We start from the raw sequence: 17,420 nt of genomic DNA, 5'->3' as shown, positions 1-17,420 counted from the left end.
TCATATACCATAATCCCCCCCCCCCGACCCCAGTTGCTGAGCTATATGCACAGACCTGCACTACACATTAGTACACACTCCCTAAGTACCACACAATTTAAGGAGACGTTAAGAAGGAAACATTTACAGGCCAATAGATTGATGTGTGTTAATCCCTGAGGCTCGCGGGAGGCCTGCTATGTGCACACATATTCTTTCTCTACTTTTCATTAGGGGTCCGTTTATATAGCAAACCCGATTAGGGTCTTACAGCATAGGTATTATCAGGGTCGGAGGGGAGATCCCTGTGAATGGAGAAGACTTGGAGAGCAGCTGTTGAGAAAGATATTGTCGGATGAAAAGATGTCGAGTGGATGAAAGGGATGCTGGGTTGGCCGTGGATGTGCAGGATAGGAGTTCTTAACCAGATAAGATAACCGGGGTCAAGGAAAGTTCAGTGATGTTTTTTTATTGAATTAAGGACAAGGATTATTAAGCCAGTAGCTGGTTTTATTGCAAAACATAAATGTGTTTTGTATCTCTTCCAGGACAACCCCCCCCCCCCTTCCCCTCTTTTATTTCATGTTACAATTCCCTGTGGGTCCGTGATTTGTTGAAGATACAATGCCCTAATGAATATGAATGAGCAACGTGTGGCTGACAGTGGTGAGGCTATATGTAAATCCAAAATGGCAACATTAATATTTATGAGGAAACGACAGATCCACTCAGATGAGGCGTGGGTTAGCAGCATGTCTGTTAAAGCAGCTTGTAAAGAACCCTTAATGGCTGATTAAAGTCATACAGCTGCTACTGTTCCTTTTCATGCAACATCTTATTTTATGTTATTGTAAAAATTGCCCGGCTGTTAACAGCAAAACGATATATATATATATATATTCAATAAAATTATGCACAAGGAAATGCCTTTGAATGTTTTCAATTTCTTTTTCAAAAGAAGATCTGACACGTGATCATTTTTCAAAAAAAGTTGTGTGCATTTTCCAGTTGCTCAACATTATTTCTCTTTTGATGCTCGCTCTGCATGTATAATTACTGAGCACGGCCAATTCTCCCCTGCTTGCTCCTAAACCACAGTCCACCATGTGTGCGTATCTTCCAGCTGCAGTACCTGAGCCGGCCTGGAAGGAGGCGCTGTCTGCGAGCTACAGCAGCTCCACCAGTGGCAACTGGAGTTGGGACGCCAGCGACCAGTCGGTGCCTTCCACACCGTCCCCTCCGCTCTCTAACGATGCCAACAAGAGCTTCCTGCTCTCCTCCCAGGGAGACGATGTCAACGAGGAGGGGCCAGAAAGCACACACTTCCTGTTCGAGGACCCCATACCCCGGAAGCGAAAGGTAAACAGGGAAATATAGCCCTGAACGAACCTTGCAGCGTACATCAGCATATACTAAGTACTCTATACTAAGTACTAAGTACTAAGTACGGTCAATTTCGTGAGACCATTGATTAATTGATTGAAAATTATTATTTACTTAAATTTATTATTTATTAAAGTAATAATATTTACTTTACTTTTAAAACTTAAATTTTTCCCTAAAAGTGCTTCCCCCCCGCTTCTTACCATTAAGGCCTTTTGCCTTGTAGAAAACCGGGTTTGATTCCCATCTGTGGTCCTATGTTATACGTCTTCCCTTCTTATCTTCAACCCACTTTCCTTTCACTCTTCAGTCTCCTGTCCATAAAATATTTACTTTCCATCGGGAAAGTCCCGGGATAGCATTCATAAATCGTGAGCCCCAGCGTGATTCAAGATCTTCACGCACACACACACCCCATCCTGCATCCTTTGTGTCCCTAGAAGTGATGGATGGACGTTCTCTCCCTTCCTCATCCTCCCTCTCCTTTTATCTCTGCTCCACTCCTCGTGCTAACCACACAGGGGCAGCTGTCGGCCAAGTCAGGCTGGTTTAAGGTATCAAGGGTCTTTCTGCTCTGCTTGCGATCCTCTCCTGAGGAGGAAACCGTGGGAGTTTAGATGAGAACAGAACCAGGGGGATACCCATCCACCCGGGACAGAAGGAACAGAGGAACATAAATCTGTATGTGTGTGGGGGGGCGTCTGCGTAGATGTGTGTGTGTGTGTGTGCATGCAGAGATGAGTGGGTAAGGTAGACGGTGAGAGAGGATGCTGGGGGCAGGGGCGCGCAACACAGGCTAGCGTGCTACACTGCGCTGGCTCACAAACAGACAGGCAGACTAGAGCATGGCTCCGCCGCGGCAGGGAGTGTGTGATCTCTCATCTCGCTCGTGTGGTGGTGCCGGCGGAAGCGTATTACCCAGCATGCACCGGCAGTCCCCCGGGGCCCTCTACCGTTAGCTGGCTATCATCGTATCAGCAGACAAGCACACAGGAAATGACATGAAATTGAATGGTAAAGTTCCATGTGGAGCAGACATGTGTGGCACGGGCGAGCTAACGCATGCAAACAACCTTTTTTTTGGGGCTAGCTTCGCGCCGCGTTCGGCACCCTGTGAGTCCTAAGCCCCCAATTAGCTGATGTGCATTTTGGGAGGAAGGCGGTGTGATTGTGTCAGTGGCTGAGGACTTATAAGAGGATTAATAAGTGGGAGTAATCGTCAGCCTTTACTGAAACTTCATCGAGAGGCGGGAAAATAAAGCTTGCCTTCTAAGAGCTCCCTGATTGTTTTGGATTAAAGTTTCCTCGTAATGTTTTTTTTTTTTTTTCAAATACTGGAGCTTTGTGGTGGAGTGGGGAACTGGGCTTCTTACAAAGTTTATATCAACGGCACAATTTAAACTGCTCTAATACTCACTAGTTTACATGGTGCCCTTACACAAGAGAGAGAGAGTAAGAGAGAGAAGGAGAGAGCAGAGAGAGAGCAGAGAGAGCCTACTAGATTAATGCAGGAGAGGGTTGACTATAGTCAGTGATAAAAAGCTGTTTCACGCTCTCTTTTACTCCGTATATCACTCTCTCTTGCTCTCGGCCTCCCTTGCTCTCTCATGCTCTCTCCTTTTCTTGGTCATACTCTTTCATCTCTCTCTCTCTCTCTCTCTCTCTCTCTCTCTCTTTCCACCTCTCCACCCCTCCACCTCATCTCCCCTCTCTCTCCCCCTCCACCTCTATTGGCTGGAGACTGATGAAAGGTAATGGGAATCCACACCCACTGTCTTTCATTAGTGCTGGAGCGGGTTGCTGCCTGCCTGCGCCCGGACGGCTGCCAGCCCCCGATACCATTTTCTGGAAAAGTAGTGTCGGAGTAGAAGCAAACCGCCCCTCCCACACACACACACACACACACACACACACACACACACACACACACACACACACACACACACACACAAACACAAGCACGCATACACCCATGCACACAAACACACAAATACACACACACATGCACAGAACCACACACACACACACACACATACACACAAATAGAACCACACACATATACACACAAAAAAAACACACACACACAGAACTACAAACACAAACACACACACACACACAAAAGCACACACGCACGCATGTGTACACAAACATAAACAGAGCCACACACACACAGACACACACAAAAAGAACAACACACACACAAACATAAGCTCAGAAAGAAAAAGAACAGAAGAAAATATGTGAGGCAAGGAATGGTTGGGGGAGGATTTTGTTGTTTTAATGAAGAAGATGAAAAAAGATAATAACATAGTATAAGATATATTTGATGTAAGCTAAGACAGCATTCATCAGTGATCTTGTAGATGAAGTCGTGAGGAGGCCATGGTGTGCGTGTGTGTTTGTATGTGTGTGCGTGTGTGTGTGTGTCAGTGTCTATGTCTGTGTCTGTGTGTGTGCGTGCATGCGAGTGTGTGTGTGTGTGCGTGCCTGCGTGTGTGCACGTGCATGTGCGTGTGTTTCCTGAAGGCAGTGCCGGCAGATGTGGGGTTAAAACGGCCGCGTCTGCAGCTAGTGCTTTGCAGCGTCTTGCTGTGCGATTTTGACATTGGAGCCGTGGGTGGGTGCGTGGCAGAGGCCGTCACAGCACTGATACTCTGCCATGCGTCTGTCAACGCACATGAAACGGCCGTGAGGTGAAGAGCGGAGTGTAGAATTTCCTCATTCTCTCTCCCTCTCTCCCTCTATCCCTCTCTCCCTCTATCCCTCTCTCTCTCTCTCCCTCTCGTGCTCTCTCACTCTCCCTTCTCCTTCCCTGCCTCCCTCTCTCAGTCTCTCTGTATGAGCTTTCAGCAGTCTGATATCAGGTTTCTATTTTTAAAGTCCTGCTGGTCTAATTCCTCTCTAATGTTGCGTAGTTGTGTGGTCCCTGGTCAACCAATGCTCCCCCCGCTATCTATATAAATACTAAATATACACTGTGAACCCTACTCTGAAACCACTTGAATATACAAATATTTACCCTTTATGTAAACCATGTATGCACTCTGTATAAACCTGATATATATATATATCAACCGGAAACACTCGGCAACAATCTGTATATAAACCATATACTACCGATATATATCTAAATGTTTGGCCTGGCTAAGCGGTGGAGGCTGTTGACCAGTAACAGTTGCCACTACAGAGTCTTGTGTGTATAACCCCAGGCCTGTGCTGTCCCTCTGTGCTTCAGAACTCCATGAAGGTGATGTTCAAGTGCCTGTGGAAGAACTGTGAGAAGGTCCTGAGCACTTCCTCAGGGATCCAGAGACACGTCCGCACCATACACCTGGGGTAAGGCATACACCTGGGGGGGGGGGGGTTGGATTGGAAAGAGTCACGAAAAGATGGTCAAATCGAAACAGTATGATAGAAGGATGGAGGATCGATTACTTTGTATCCAGTGATGTATCCTGCTCCAAAACGTTGCCAAAATAATCATTAACATAATGTATAATATTTATTCAACTGATCTCCTATTACAATATTTGTGTCATCCTTCATGGTTTGCTTGAGTGCTCTTTTTCTTGAGTACACGTCTGCACCACAATTAGCTGTGCCTCATCTCAGATGTTGTCTCTCCATGCAAAATACACAGGTGTTGATTGCTACTCTACTGTGGGTCTCGTGCTAAGAAGCAGTGAACACGTGTTGGTATTATGTCTGGATGTCTTATGTCACTCGATTTTCAAAAGTATCCACCCGAAAACATCTGAGGCCTCCCTTCTGGCCTCCATCCAAAGCCACTCCCCAAAACGTGCGACTAGCTTGCTAGCTTTAGCCATAGGTCTGCCTAGCCTCGTGGAAGACAACGGTCATGTGCAGTAATGCACTCATAGCAGACGGTATGCCGGTAGAGGCGTAGGTATGTAGACATACAGATGGAGGCCTTCCCATCATTACAGTGGGCCGAATCAAATCATTTGACTTTCTTATTATTACAGGAATGACAGCCATAGATATCAGATTTTCTTTTTCTCAGAGCATTTGATTGATTGATATTGATGTATGGAGAATTTCAACTAATATGAAGAAAATAATTGCTGTTATAAGTTGCCCACCCTAGGTTTAAGCAAAAGAGAGATGCCTGCAAATAATGATCAGAGGAAGCTCTTACTGCCCCCTGCTGTCAGAAATATAAAACAGCACCACCCAAACAATTTACGTTGTAATGAGTTATACAATTTTCTGGGTATTTCAAGTGAAAGGCATAGATACATAGACCAATGATTCAGATAAGCAATAGGCCTATAAAAAGCTAATAGGCAGTTTCTGTTTAAATCCATTTAAAGTAGCTGTTAAATAACTATTTTGCGTCGACATTGTCTGTATTGTCGGGATCCAGAGGGATCAAGAGGCTGGTCTAGTGGCGGTGTTTGACTGCCAGCCAAATGGTACAGGGTTCAATGCACACTTGTGCAAGAAGCCTGATCCTGAGTGACATGTGTCTGTCTCAATGACCAGATAGGGCGTTGCATTTGATCCCACTGACACGGAGTCCCTCCTGCAGGCAGATCAGCGACTCGGACTACAGCGATGGCGAAGAGGACTTCTACTACACGGAGATCGAGGTCAACATGGACAGCCTATCAGAGGGCCTGTCCAGCCTCACCCCCACCTCGCCCACCACGGCCGGACCTCCGCCCGTCTTCCCGCCTGCACTAGCCCACATCCCCCGCTCCGAGCACATCTGCGTGAAGGGGGTCCCCGGCGACGCCCCCACCCTGCTCAGCCAATCGGCCCCCTCCACGCTCTGCCACATCCGCACTGACCACGCCTACCAGGTAGAACGCGCGTACGACTTCAGATGAGATCTGTGCTGCGTTGTTTGACTGATTTTTGTGTGTAGAGTGTTATCTGTGTTTATTAGTGTAGGATTGTGGGGGAGGAACATCTCTTTTTGGGCTTAGCATTGTGATGTTATGAATCATCATCCACCAGTCTCTCAGAAACCAAACACAGTGAACAGGCTCTTTTGTTCTGCTTGCTATCTGCCCGCATGCTTTGGTAGTATAGATACGCCATTCTTAACACACACACGCCTTCGCAACAATAATGAACCATCTACCCTGAAACCCCTCTTTTGCTGATTCAAATGGTCCCTTCTACTCTATTTCAACCTCGCTCTCATATCCATTTCTCTCAATTTCCCACCCCTCGCTAATGCCTAACCTCGCCCGGCCGTGTGTGTGTGTCTCTATTTGTCTGCTTGTTGTGTGTGTGTGTGTGTGTGTGTGTGTGTGTGTGTGTGTGTGTGTGTCTGTATGTCTATGTGTGGTTGTGTGTTTGTATGTCTCTGCGTCGTTATGACTGTATCTACGTGTTACCATCCATGTGTGTGTGTGAATGCACATCTGAATGTGTGTTTGTCTGTGGCTGCATGTGTATGTGTTTGTGTCTGCGGTTCTGTTTGTTTGTGTGTGTCGGCATTTCCATCCACTCCTCCAGGCCAATGCCCTGGTCAGTGTCCCAGTGGCCTCAGAGCTGGCTGGCCCAGCCAGCAGCGCTGGCACTGGGAATAGCATCAGTGTTTCATGGCTGCCCCCACCCGTTGCTTTTAAAGGCCTGCTTCCGGTGAGTCCGGCTTGCTCTCTCTCTCTCTCTCTCTCTCTCTCTCTCTCTCTCTCTCTCTCTCTCTCTCTCTCTCTCTCTCTCGCTCTCTCTCTCTCTCTCTCTCTCTCTCTCTCTCTATCTATCTCTCTCACACACATTCTCCCCCCTCTCTCTTTCTCTATGGCACTGTCATCTTCACTTGACAGTTGCTTCTCTGCCCTGTGTTTCCTCTAATATCCTGCTTACAGCTCTTGGATGGTTGCGTTCTCTAACCCTGCTTTTTACTCTGCTTCTTCCCTGCTTTATCCCCCCATTGAATCTATCGGCCCGTCGTGTATGAAACCTCTTGTTGTGTGCAGCGTACAGAGTTTGTACACCGCATACTGTTTCCTTGCACTCCCCGAGTGGGCTGTGAATGACCATGACTCCATGTGACCTCTCTTGAAACGTCCAGGGTCCATTGAGTCATGTCCGGGCTGTGAGCACAGGGGAGCGTAGGCAAGCTGTGCCCGGCGCCAACACCACTGTCAACAAGACCCACGCTCTGACAACACCGGCACCCAAACCAGCCCTGGGAACCAGGTACACACACCGCCTGGCAACTCTCTCTCCACTGCTCTATCTGTGTGTGTCATGTGTGTCTGGTTGTGCATGTGTGTGTGTGTGTTTGTGTGTGTGTGGGTGTGCGTGTGTGTGTGTGCGTGTGTGTGTGTGTGTGTGTGTGTGTGTGTGTGTGTGTGTGTGTGTGTGTGTGTGCGTGTGCTTCATGTGTATGCGTGTGCAGCTGTTCACATGTGTTAGTAAGTGAGTGGGCTTACCTTGCCTTCTCTGTTGTTGCCAAGGAAACCCCGAGGGGAGGCGAAGAAGTGCAGGAAGGTGTATGGCATGGAGAAGCGTGACATGTGGTGCACAGCCTGCCGCTGGAAAAAAGCCTGCCAGAGATTCACCGACTAATTCACCGACTTGCTTCATCGAGATGGTCTCCTCCGTGATCCAGAGCCACAGTGAGGCGGACTCCTCCATCGAGGATACGGGGGTGGTGGGGAAAAAGAAATGACTTGACTATGAAGCTCTCAGCACTGCTTCCCTACAGCTTTTGTCTGCCCACTGCGCTGGCTTCAAACACAACAACAAAACCAACGGAATTACAACTGGTGGGTTAACACGCGCTCAAGAAAAAAACTAAAAAAAACCTAATGTATGTTTTTTCAAAAGTGAGAGATTTGTAATCTGCTGGCCTTGATTCATGACAGTTTGAAGACTTAAAGATAAGCTTTTTTTCATATATTCATGTGATCACCAGGATCGTGTTTAAGCTACTGTTAAGGTGGGGTTGGGGTGTAGAAAATCTTGTGGGGTTAAACCCACTTTGCTCCATCACCATCTTTGAGGATATACGTTTGTCTGTTTGTCTGTTTATTTGACAGCAGATCTACCAAAGGCAATCATTAATCAAAATCTTGTTACAGCCAGTTCAATTTCAATGCCCATCTGTAAATAGGCAGAACACACGGCTAAGAACCTTTACTTCCCCTCTTTTATTTTTTTGGAATAAGCATTAACAGTAGAAATAACAATTATCTTCAACTTCCACCGTCTGACATTATTTCTGTCTGACTCCATAATGTGAGATATGTGCTTCCTGTATAGGAAACAACCAAAAGTTCTGCGCGTTGTACATCCGTCATTTGCATAAATGCACAAAAAAAAAAAGACAACAAAAAAAAAACGCTCACACAAAGTGGTACAAAAAGTTTCTCTTTCGTTTTTTGTTTCTAATCAACCATGTTTAAGAATATCCACTTTTTATTTCGTAGCTGTAACCTAGATATGCACCTTGAAGAATTATGTCTTCTCTCAGTATCACTGTAACCCCAGCATACTCCCGGAAGAGTGGATCTCAACCTTCTTATTTTCTGCAACTAGTTGCCGTGGTAACTGGTGGTTGCACTGTGCAATCTGTAGGATTGCAATATGTGATATTGTCTCTTGCTTTGAGTTGATTCGTTAGTGTTTAAACAAGTCTTCAGAGGCGTGCGCCTGCGTGCGTGCGTTTGATTTTGTGTGTGTGTGTGTGTGTGTGTGTGTGTGTGTGTGTGTTTGCGTGTGTGTATCTCACACAGCAAACTTGCTATCAGGTCGATCTCCCCCGAATCACTGACACATGACAAATTGCCGATAGATCCAACAGCTCCGTTCAAATATCTTTAAGGCGTGTAGGGCCTTCAGCGTATGACACATTATGATGGCACAAAGCCATTATAGGGCACTCATCATGTATTAAAATAACCACGATTGGACCGAACAAGACCTGTAACTGTCTTTCATAATTAGAGGATTATAACAACATAATTATGGCAGTTACGGTCATACACTCACCTTTCACTGAGGCATTTTGTTTTATATTGTGAGCTTGAAAGCATTCCTGTCCTACAAATGTATCAAGAAAATCAGTCGTTCTGTCCTGTTACAGTAATCACTGCCCTCTAGTGGATAATAATCAGGTTACATGATGCATTTTACTCAATAATAAGTTGCCTCTCAACTCAAAAAGCTTTCAATATTGATGTGACTGAACGACGTGTCGCATAACTTGTGCCGCATAAATACACAGGTGCACGCACACACTCAAACAAACAGACAGATACGCATACATGCACACATGCACACATACACACACACAAACAAAAAAATACAGAGTGCCTGTTTCTTCCTATTTGTTAACTTTTGTAAAAGATAAACATATGACTGCATAACGATTTGGCTTGGCAATATAACCTCTCTGTTGCCATAGGGACGCCTGCGCTGCAAGCGAAGTGTTTCCAGCGCAGCATCGTTGGTGACTTGTCAACCCTTCCAATAGATCCCAAGGGAAGACACGCGTCTCGTTAGCTTGGATGCTAATAGTGGTCACAAACCGGCGTATATAGTTAGACTCTAACAAATACCAGTCTTTTCTTGTTTGGTAAACCAACGTTTTATTTACATTTTGGGCTTTTTTTTCCTTGAAAACAAAAAAAAGAGTTTATTTGCCTGTAAAGAATTAAGTCCAGGGGAATCTCAGATAAGCTAGGTTCTGCTCGCTATCTTAGTGTGAAAACAGTCTACAGGTATATTCCGGTCAAATTCACAAAGTGCCAATGACAAGAACATAGAAAAAGGAAAGGTGTGTATATGTACCTAATAAAATTGCACTAACTTGCACTGCGCAAAGTCATGTTTTTATACATGGAAATTTTATAAAAACATTTTGAAGTAAAATGGAATTTCTTTTTTCATTTGTTTTTGTTTAGTTCTATCGGGAAATGTTGGGGGGGGGGGGGGGGGGGGGAAGCGGGGGGTAAATCACTGCCTGATGGGGCTTCAGGGATGCGGGAGGGAGGGGGGTCCGGGTGATGTGTTTCACCCTGTGTTGCCCTCTGTGCTGAGGATGGTTTTCAACAGAACCGAGTTTGGTGGATAAGATGCTGATTAAAGTGTTGTGGGTGTGTGCCTGTTGGGTGTGGTACGAGCAGCAGAGTCAGACTGGCAGCAGTATAGTGGGAAGCAATCGGCGTCACTCAGTAGTACATCATGATAGGTGCTTTGTAAATGCCGGGAGTCTCCTGAAGAAGACCCTCTGACTCCCTCCTGTATAATAAGTAATATCTTCCCCTAGCCTCTATTCTGCTTGGAGTGAGTCTTGCTGTGGTGGTCGGTGCACAGTGTTTGGCGACCAGTGTCCCAGTGTCCCTCCCGTCGTTGTTCATTGGTGTTGGTGTTCCTGAGGTTCTCTAGCATGGCCGACCGAGGTTCTCTTTCTGTCTCTCTCCATCGCCAGTTGAAAAGCACTTTACAATTTTTTCCATCAGCAGTTGCAGAGATCGGTGCTTTTATCGGACGTTCGCACGCGTGCAAACTGTTTCAGGTCCATGGTCTCCGCCTACCATCGTTTTCTTTTTGAGTGAATTGCACTAAAATGGCCGCCACAGTCCACCGGTCCGGGTGCTTTCGTCCTCAGGTGTGCTTAGGAACGCTTGGTCAGAGAGAACTCTGGGGAAAGAAAAAAAATAGTTTGTTCTTGAGAATAGAACCACAAAAGTGACGAACAACCGAATTAAACGCTGAACCTAAACGTTTGGGCGAGTGGGAGCAGTACCAGTTTGAAACTCACATCGTGTTGGAGGTTAGAGGTTGAACTTGGAGGTGGCGTGGAGATGCCAGAACAGGGAACAAGTTTCAGCTCTGAATGAGTGGGCCTGGGGGAACTGGTTACTGGCAGGTAAAGAGTAGTGGGATATAGACTATTATAGATTATTATGTTGTTAGATGGATTTGTAGTTGCAGGGCTTTCCTGTATAAACACAATATATAGACACATCCGCGATGGCTTGTTTTCTTACTTTTTATCTGTGATGTTATATCTGTTAAATTAAAAAAAACTGTTTTACAGCATAAGTTAGTCGCGTAGAATATTTTCCTCTGTGTGTGTATTTTAAGGCAATTTCCAAGCTATAGTAAACTTGTAAAGACGCAAATGTAAATTGTAGCTTAGAGGCAAATGGGAGAAGACAACAACCGGTTGAATGTAAAGCGTAAAAAAGAAAAGATTGTGTGTTTATTTCCCGTGTTATTATGCTGGCTTCTGTTATCATGAACCTGTAGCGCTTCCTGACATCACTATCAAATCACACACACACCAGCAAGAGACCCATCGCCACATTTCGTAATCAACATACACACACACAACAATGCAGTATTCAGCTTCAATATCCTACTTTGTGCAATGATATGCTTTAAAAAAAATGGAACAACTAACCTGAGCTCATGGCTTTTGGCTCCTGCAGATAATCGTCATGCCTTCTCCATGCCAAATAGTCAGATATGTCATATTTGTATTATTTTCCGTTATTTTAGTCTGTGTTACTTGCGCTTTTTTCGTGTCAAAGTTTATGCCAGGCAGGATCATGTTTTGACCTTCTGGGGTCTGTCTTGAGGACAGTGGTTTAGACCGAGTGTGAATATCTGTCCTGCCTCGCACATTCCAGCAGACAGCAAAGCCTCGGCCGTCATCCATATTGTGTCTACGACCGAATCCTACGTGTTAATGTCTCCTGTGATTTTCTTCACTACATTTCTAGACCCTGTACATTTACTCCCCCGTTCTGTCGTTTCTTCCTGTCCTGTACTGCTTCACCGCTACCCCCCTACCCCCCATCCTTGTGTCTATACAGTTAATTAAGCTAATTATACCCTTGAAATGTGCATCATTGAAAAACAAAAAGAAAAAAAGCTTTCTCTTTTCCCAAATACGAGCTAAGATAAGTTAAGAGAAGTGGATGTTGCTCTCCTGATTGTCAAGGTTCTGTCGTTGTGTACGCCAACCGGCGCCCTTTCAGAACGACAGGGAACCCGCAACAAAGGCAGCTCCGCCTCCCGCCTCTCGCTTCCACTCCACTGCTGAGCTCCACAATCCCCATTTTGTATTTCTGTTTGTTTGTTTGTTTGTTTGTTTGTTTGTTTGCGTACGTCGTCTATGTCACGCTGGCTCTTGTTGATTTCTCTCTCTGCTAGCTGTGTCCATACTGAGCCCTGTTAGCGGCTGTTGTGAAAGCTGACCCTTTGCTTCTCATTGATTGATTGATTGATTGACATGTAAAGTTGTTATCATGCATGTTTAGCCTCGCTTGTTTATTTTATTTTCTTTATCATTTTTTTTTCCTGCATACTTTTTTTTTCCTTGTTCTGTTAAGAGATAACACTGAAGGTTTTTAATGTGTGTGTTTGCTTGTGTTCTGCGTGTGTCTACGCTTGCCTTTACAGCAGCAATCAGCCGTTGATCATATAAAATGATCCCCGTTTTCCATTCACCATGCTTCGTGGCACCGTGATGCTATGCTATGCGAGACAGAGAGGGAAATACACACAGCTTCAGCCTTAGGCCGCGACCGCTGGGGGCGGGGCTAACCACTCCACAGCCCCCATACATGCACACACACATAAACACATGCATACACACAGGAAGCATTTTCTTAGGAATGATGCCCTCAAGGATAGTGTGAATGGCAAGCCTGTGAACAGTGCTTGGGAAGATGGATGACCATATATGGACATGTGATGATGATGCTGGCCATGTGATCGATGTGATGCTATGTAAAATGTCATGGAGAGAAAATAAAAGCGTGAATGGATGAAGTGGGTGCCTTTTGGTTGTGTTTTTTTCATATTTAGTGACACTGAACAGCATATTTATTTATGTGTACTATATACTGAGAAAATAATATATCAGTAGAGAAAATAAATATGATGAGTTGTACTTTATTCATCCAAAACGGGTATATCTCTGAATAGGAATATGTCATCGGAAGAATAATTAGTGTCAGTGTACTTACTTGAATTTAATATAAATTAATGAATGGATATTTATACTCATATTTTTTTATTTATTCAATTTTTTTCAAGGATAATTCACATCCCCTATTATTACTTAGGCAACTAAAGGATCACAAAATGGACGCCACACACGGTAACTTCTTTACAGCAGCAATTTCAAAATTTATTGAGACTGATTGGTTTTTTGCAAATAAAAGTCAAGCTAACTTGTCCACCACACATGAAGTTCAAAACAGGCTTGAGAGACCTCTGAGGGTCCACGCCAACACCGACAACAGAAGGCTCGTGGTTGACCATAGAAATAATTTTTTTAAGTGATTAGTATTTGCAACCCAAAAAAATATTTGCACATGGAGCAATTATTCTGCCCAAAAAAACAAAACAAGTGTAAAAATGGGACAGTGTTTTTTGTAGTTTTTTTGTAATTATTTAACACATTTTGTTACAAACACAGGTTAATGTTCATTATCGATATAAATTCAGTGTCAATATTGAACAATATTATTCCAAACCAAAAGAAATACCTTGGGCTGCGAATGTGACCCTTTACAAATAAAAGACACACCGCCAAACCCAAGAAAATAAATAATATATAATAGTAATATAAATTCATATATATGAAGGTATACACACATCACTCTTAAAAGAAGAAGATAATCTGAAATAACAAACGAAAAAAGATCAGATTTTGAAATATAGTATAATATAGATATACCCATATCTATGGCTTCATGATTTGCACGTGGTAAGCGATAGAGGCTAAATCAGGGACTGCAAAAAAAATTACACATTGTCTATTTAATACCCATAGTCTGCAGAGATTTAAAAAAGCAAACAGTTCCAGTTTGGCATTGTGTGGAATAATATAGTTGTAGTTGTCTGCGGATGACTGAAAAAATTGCGCTTTGGTATGACGAAATGAACACAGGCATGCAGTTAAGAGCACAGAATAAAGGGCACAGAGTGTCATCAACACACCAGATAGGAAGAAACTAAATAAAAAAAACGAGCCGGTCCCTTATTTTTTTCTATTTTTCTCTCCCTCTCTCTCTACAATAACAACAACAACAACAACAACAGTCTTTCCTCCAGAAGTTTGCATCTTTGATCGGATTCATCGTTTCATCCCAATAATCTCTTCTTTCCATCCATCGATAACCAAATATTAATTTATATATGGACGCACACAAGCACAAACACACACACACACCCTCTCTCTCTATCGCTCTCTCACTCTCGCTCTCACACACAGACCAGATGTAGGTGAGATGTCATTGAGGCACATATTGTTTGGGGAGGAAGGGAGGGGGCCAGGGGGGGGGGGGGTTGATGGTGAACATTTTCCTGAAGTTACAACCCAGCATGAGGAAGAGGACATACAGTAAAGGCAGTGAGGAGGATGACACATGGGGGTCGGGTTGGGGTGGTGGTGGTGGTTGTGGTGGTGGTGTTGGGTGGGGGGGCGAGGTGGGGGCGGGTTACATGAACACACAGCACCATGGCGACGCGGGATTGGTCACGGACTCTCGGATCCCAAATCCAAATCTTACTGTCAAACATTCAGAAAAAAACATCCTACCCATTGGTTGGCTTCTTCCCTACAAAACTAGCAGTATTCTGTCAATGGGCCAAGCGTCACCACAATAAATAACCGACATAAAAAAACACTTGAATAAGGGCTGTCGTCAGGCAAGAAGAACAAAGTGTCTCGTTGTGACAGTGACTGTGAGTGGCCTGGTGGCCACTAACGTGTTCACAACACACACACGGTTCCACTGAGGGACCATGGATGCATCACATGGTCCCTGAATGTCCATGTGCCAGAACTCGAAGTGTGTGTAACACTAGGACCCAGAGCATGTCGATCCAGTGATGGGCGTGATATCTGAGTGCTGTATTTCTACGCCTTCAGTCAGTGCTTCCTGAATTTGTTCCATTTGAGGTGTTACGCAATGATGAAACATCTAGGGTCTGTGAAATCGCTTTTTAGGTTTTTAGGATGCAGTCTTCATAAAATAGCAGGTCTGTTCAACCGCAGCGCTTCATAACACAAACAGTAATACAATAACGTGCACTTTATAAACTGTTACAAATGGTGACATATTTCAAATTAAAACCTCAAAACAAATGACAAAAAGCTATTAACCACAATAATTAATTCAAAAAATTACCTGCACACACATACACACATACACGCACAAACATACACGCTCACACGCGCAGATAAGCACACACTGAAACAAAAGCACTTCATGTATACAAGGTACTTGATTGTTTTTGGTTTGATGTTGATCAATTAGAGTACATCTTCGATGCAAAAGCGCGTTTCTCAATGTATGATAATCAATATTGAACAGATACTTTTGAAAATTGAAATTATTTCCCTCTGTAGAAAATATGCAATTACGACTGAAAAAGCGTCAAACTGGCACAATAAAAGGTTGATAAAAGCCCTATGGCTTGCTGTCCACAACAAGGCAAAGTATAAAAGCTCTTTATTCTTATACAAGATAGAAAATATCAAAAAGAACACACGATAAAGCTTAGCATCCAGCACTTCAATCATAATCATTAATTATATAAACAGCAACAACAGCAACAACAGTAATCAAAGTTCTGATAGTTTGAATATCATATCGACCGCCCTATTTTTGAATTGTCATTATCAATCTCTTGCCAAAAAATACAAAAAAAAAGATTCATTAGGAAATCAATAGAGACTTTAACACTTATTTGACAAACAACATCCAGCCAAACCTCACCCACAATCTCTCCTTCTGTTTCACCCCACGCAGACAGAGTGACTTCCAAAACAGGGAGTCACATGTTTTACTTGAGTAAAACATTTATCAATAAATAGCGATTAAACCAAAAGAACGAATAATACAAGAGCAAATTAACTTTACACAATTCACTAAGATCAAACATGATGGAGATTTTTTGCCAAAATGTCTGCCCCTTTTTTTTTTATACATACAAAATCTCAGTAAAGGATGTCCATGGTCCAAGTAAATTGGGAGAAAAAAACTGCATAATCCACTTTTTAAATTGAAATGATAAAACTGACCAATGGCACTGGCAATGTGGTTTAGGAAGAAAATCAGGTCCTCTTTTTGACATCAGAGACTCTGCTTCCCAATCCATACACACAACCTGACCTCCTCCAGGCAGGCATCAGAGAGAATGAGAGAGAGAGGGAGAGAGAGAGAGAGAGAAAAAGCGAGAGAGAGACACACAGAGAGATACAGAGAGAGAGAGAGAGAGAGAGGCAGAGAAAGAGAGAGACAGAGAGACAGAAAGAAAGAGAGACAGACAGAGAGACAGAGTAGTTGAGGGTAGAGTTGCAGTTGTATAGGATTATGTTGGATTCTATGTATTATTGACTTGATATGTTATCTCGAATGAAGGGTTCCTGTTGTTAGATAATAGCTAGATCATGCAACGTTAGTTGCTGCATAGAGCTTGAAGATCACTCTCTCTCTGTCACTCTCTCTCTCTCTCTCTCTCTCTCTCTCTCTCACACTCATTCTCTCATTCTCTCCCTCCGTTAAACCTCCCCAAACCAAAAAGAAAAAAGAAATGTATGTACATCCGTCACACCCGTCCCGTATCTTCTTGTAACATTGGTCGCTAGAAATGTGTGGAAACATAAACAAAAGATTCAGGTCCATCACTTAAAAGGCATAGGCTATATGAACAGCAAACTGCATTCTGCAAGATCCAAGGTTGATTTTGTCACACGTCATGATAACAGTCAAGAGGACATAAGGTATCCTCCTCAAAGGTAGGTGTGGTCACCAGGTTGTCTAGGTTTAAGTAAAGATTGGATCCAAAAATTGTAAACCGTGGGTTTAGGGGGTTGGGCGGAGGGGGGTTGGGGGGAGGGGGGAGGAGCCTTAACTGTGGTTAAAGTGCAAGTCTGTGGCAGTTGGGCTATGCATTGGAAAGAAAATGTGCCATCTGGCATTTCGCCATGACGCGCGCAGCGTTGCAATAGATTCAAAAGTAGAGTCCCTTAACTTAAACAGACACCCCCATCCCCTACCCAGTACAGCCCCCCCCCCCCATACCCCACCCACACTTCACCCCAT

The 17,420-nt window shown here is 44.0% G+C and overlaps 1 protein-coding gene across 1 annotated transcript in view; it reads left to right on the top strand.

The window, feature by feature from the left end:
- Positions 1–10,218, top strand: part of slc2a4rg (SLC2A4 regulator) — a 33,001-nt gene extending 22,783 nt beyond the window's left edge. The window contains exons 4-8 of the mRNA XM_079741375.1: positions 1,103–1,338; positions 4,598–4,698; positions 5,915–6,188; positions 7,412–7,539; positions 7,800–10,218. Coding sequence (XP_079597501.1) covers positions 1,103–1,338; positions 4,598–4,698; positions 5,915–6,188; positions 7,412–7,539; positions 7,800–7,911 — 851 coding nt within the window. The 3' untranslated portion in view covers positions 7,912–10,218. The remainder of the gene's footprint in view (positions 1–1,102; positions 1,339–4,597; positions 4,699–5,914; positions 6,189–7,411; positions 7,540–7,799) is intronic.
- The last annotated feature ends 7,202 nt before the right edge of the window (positions 10,219–17,420 follow it).

The sequence above is a fragment of the Pollachius pollachius genome, assembly GCF_949987615.1.
Source record: "Pollachius pollachius genome assembly, chromosome: 8".
NCBI lineage: Eukaryota > Metazoa > Chordata > Actinopteri > Gadiformes > Gadidae > Pollachius > Pollachius pollachius.
This window is presented reverse-complemented; position numbering and strand designations above follow the sequence as displayed.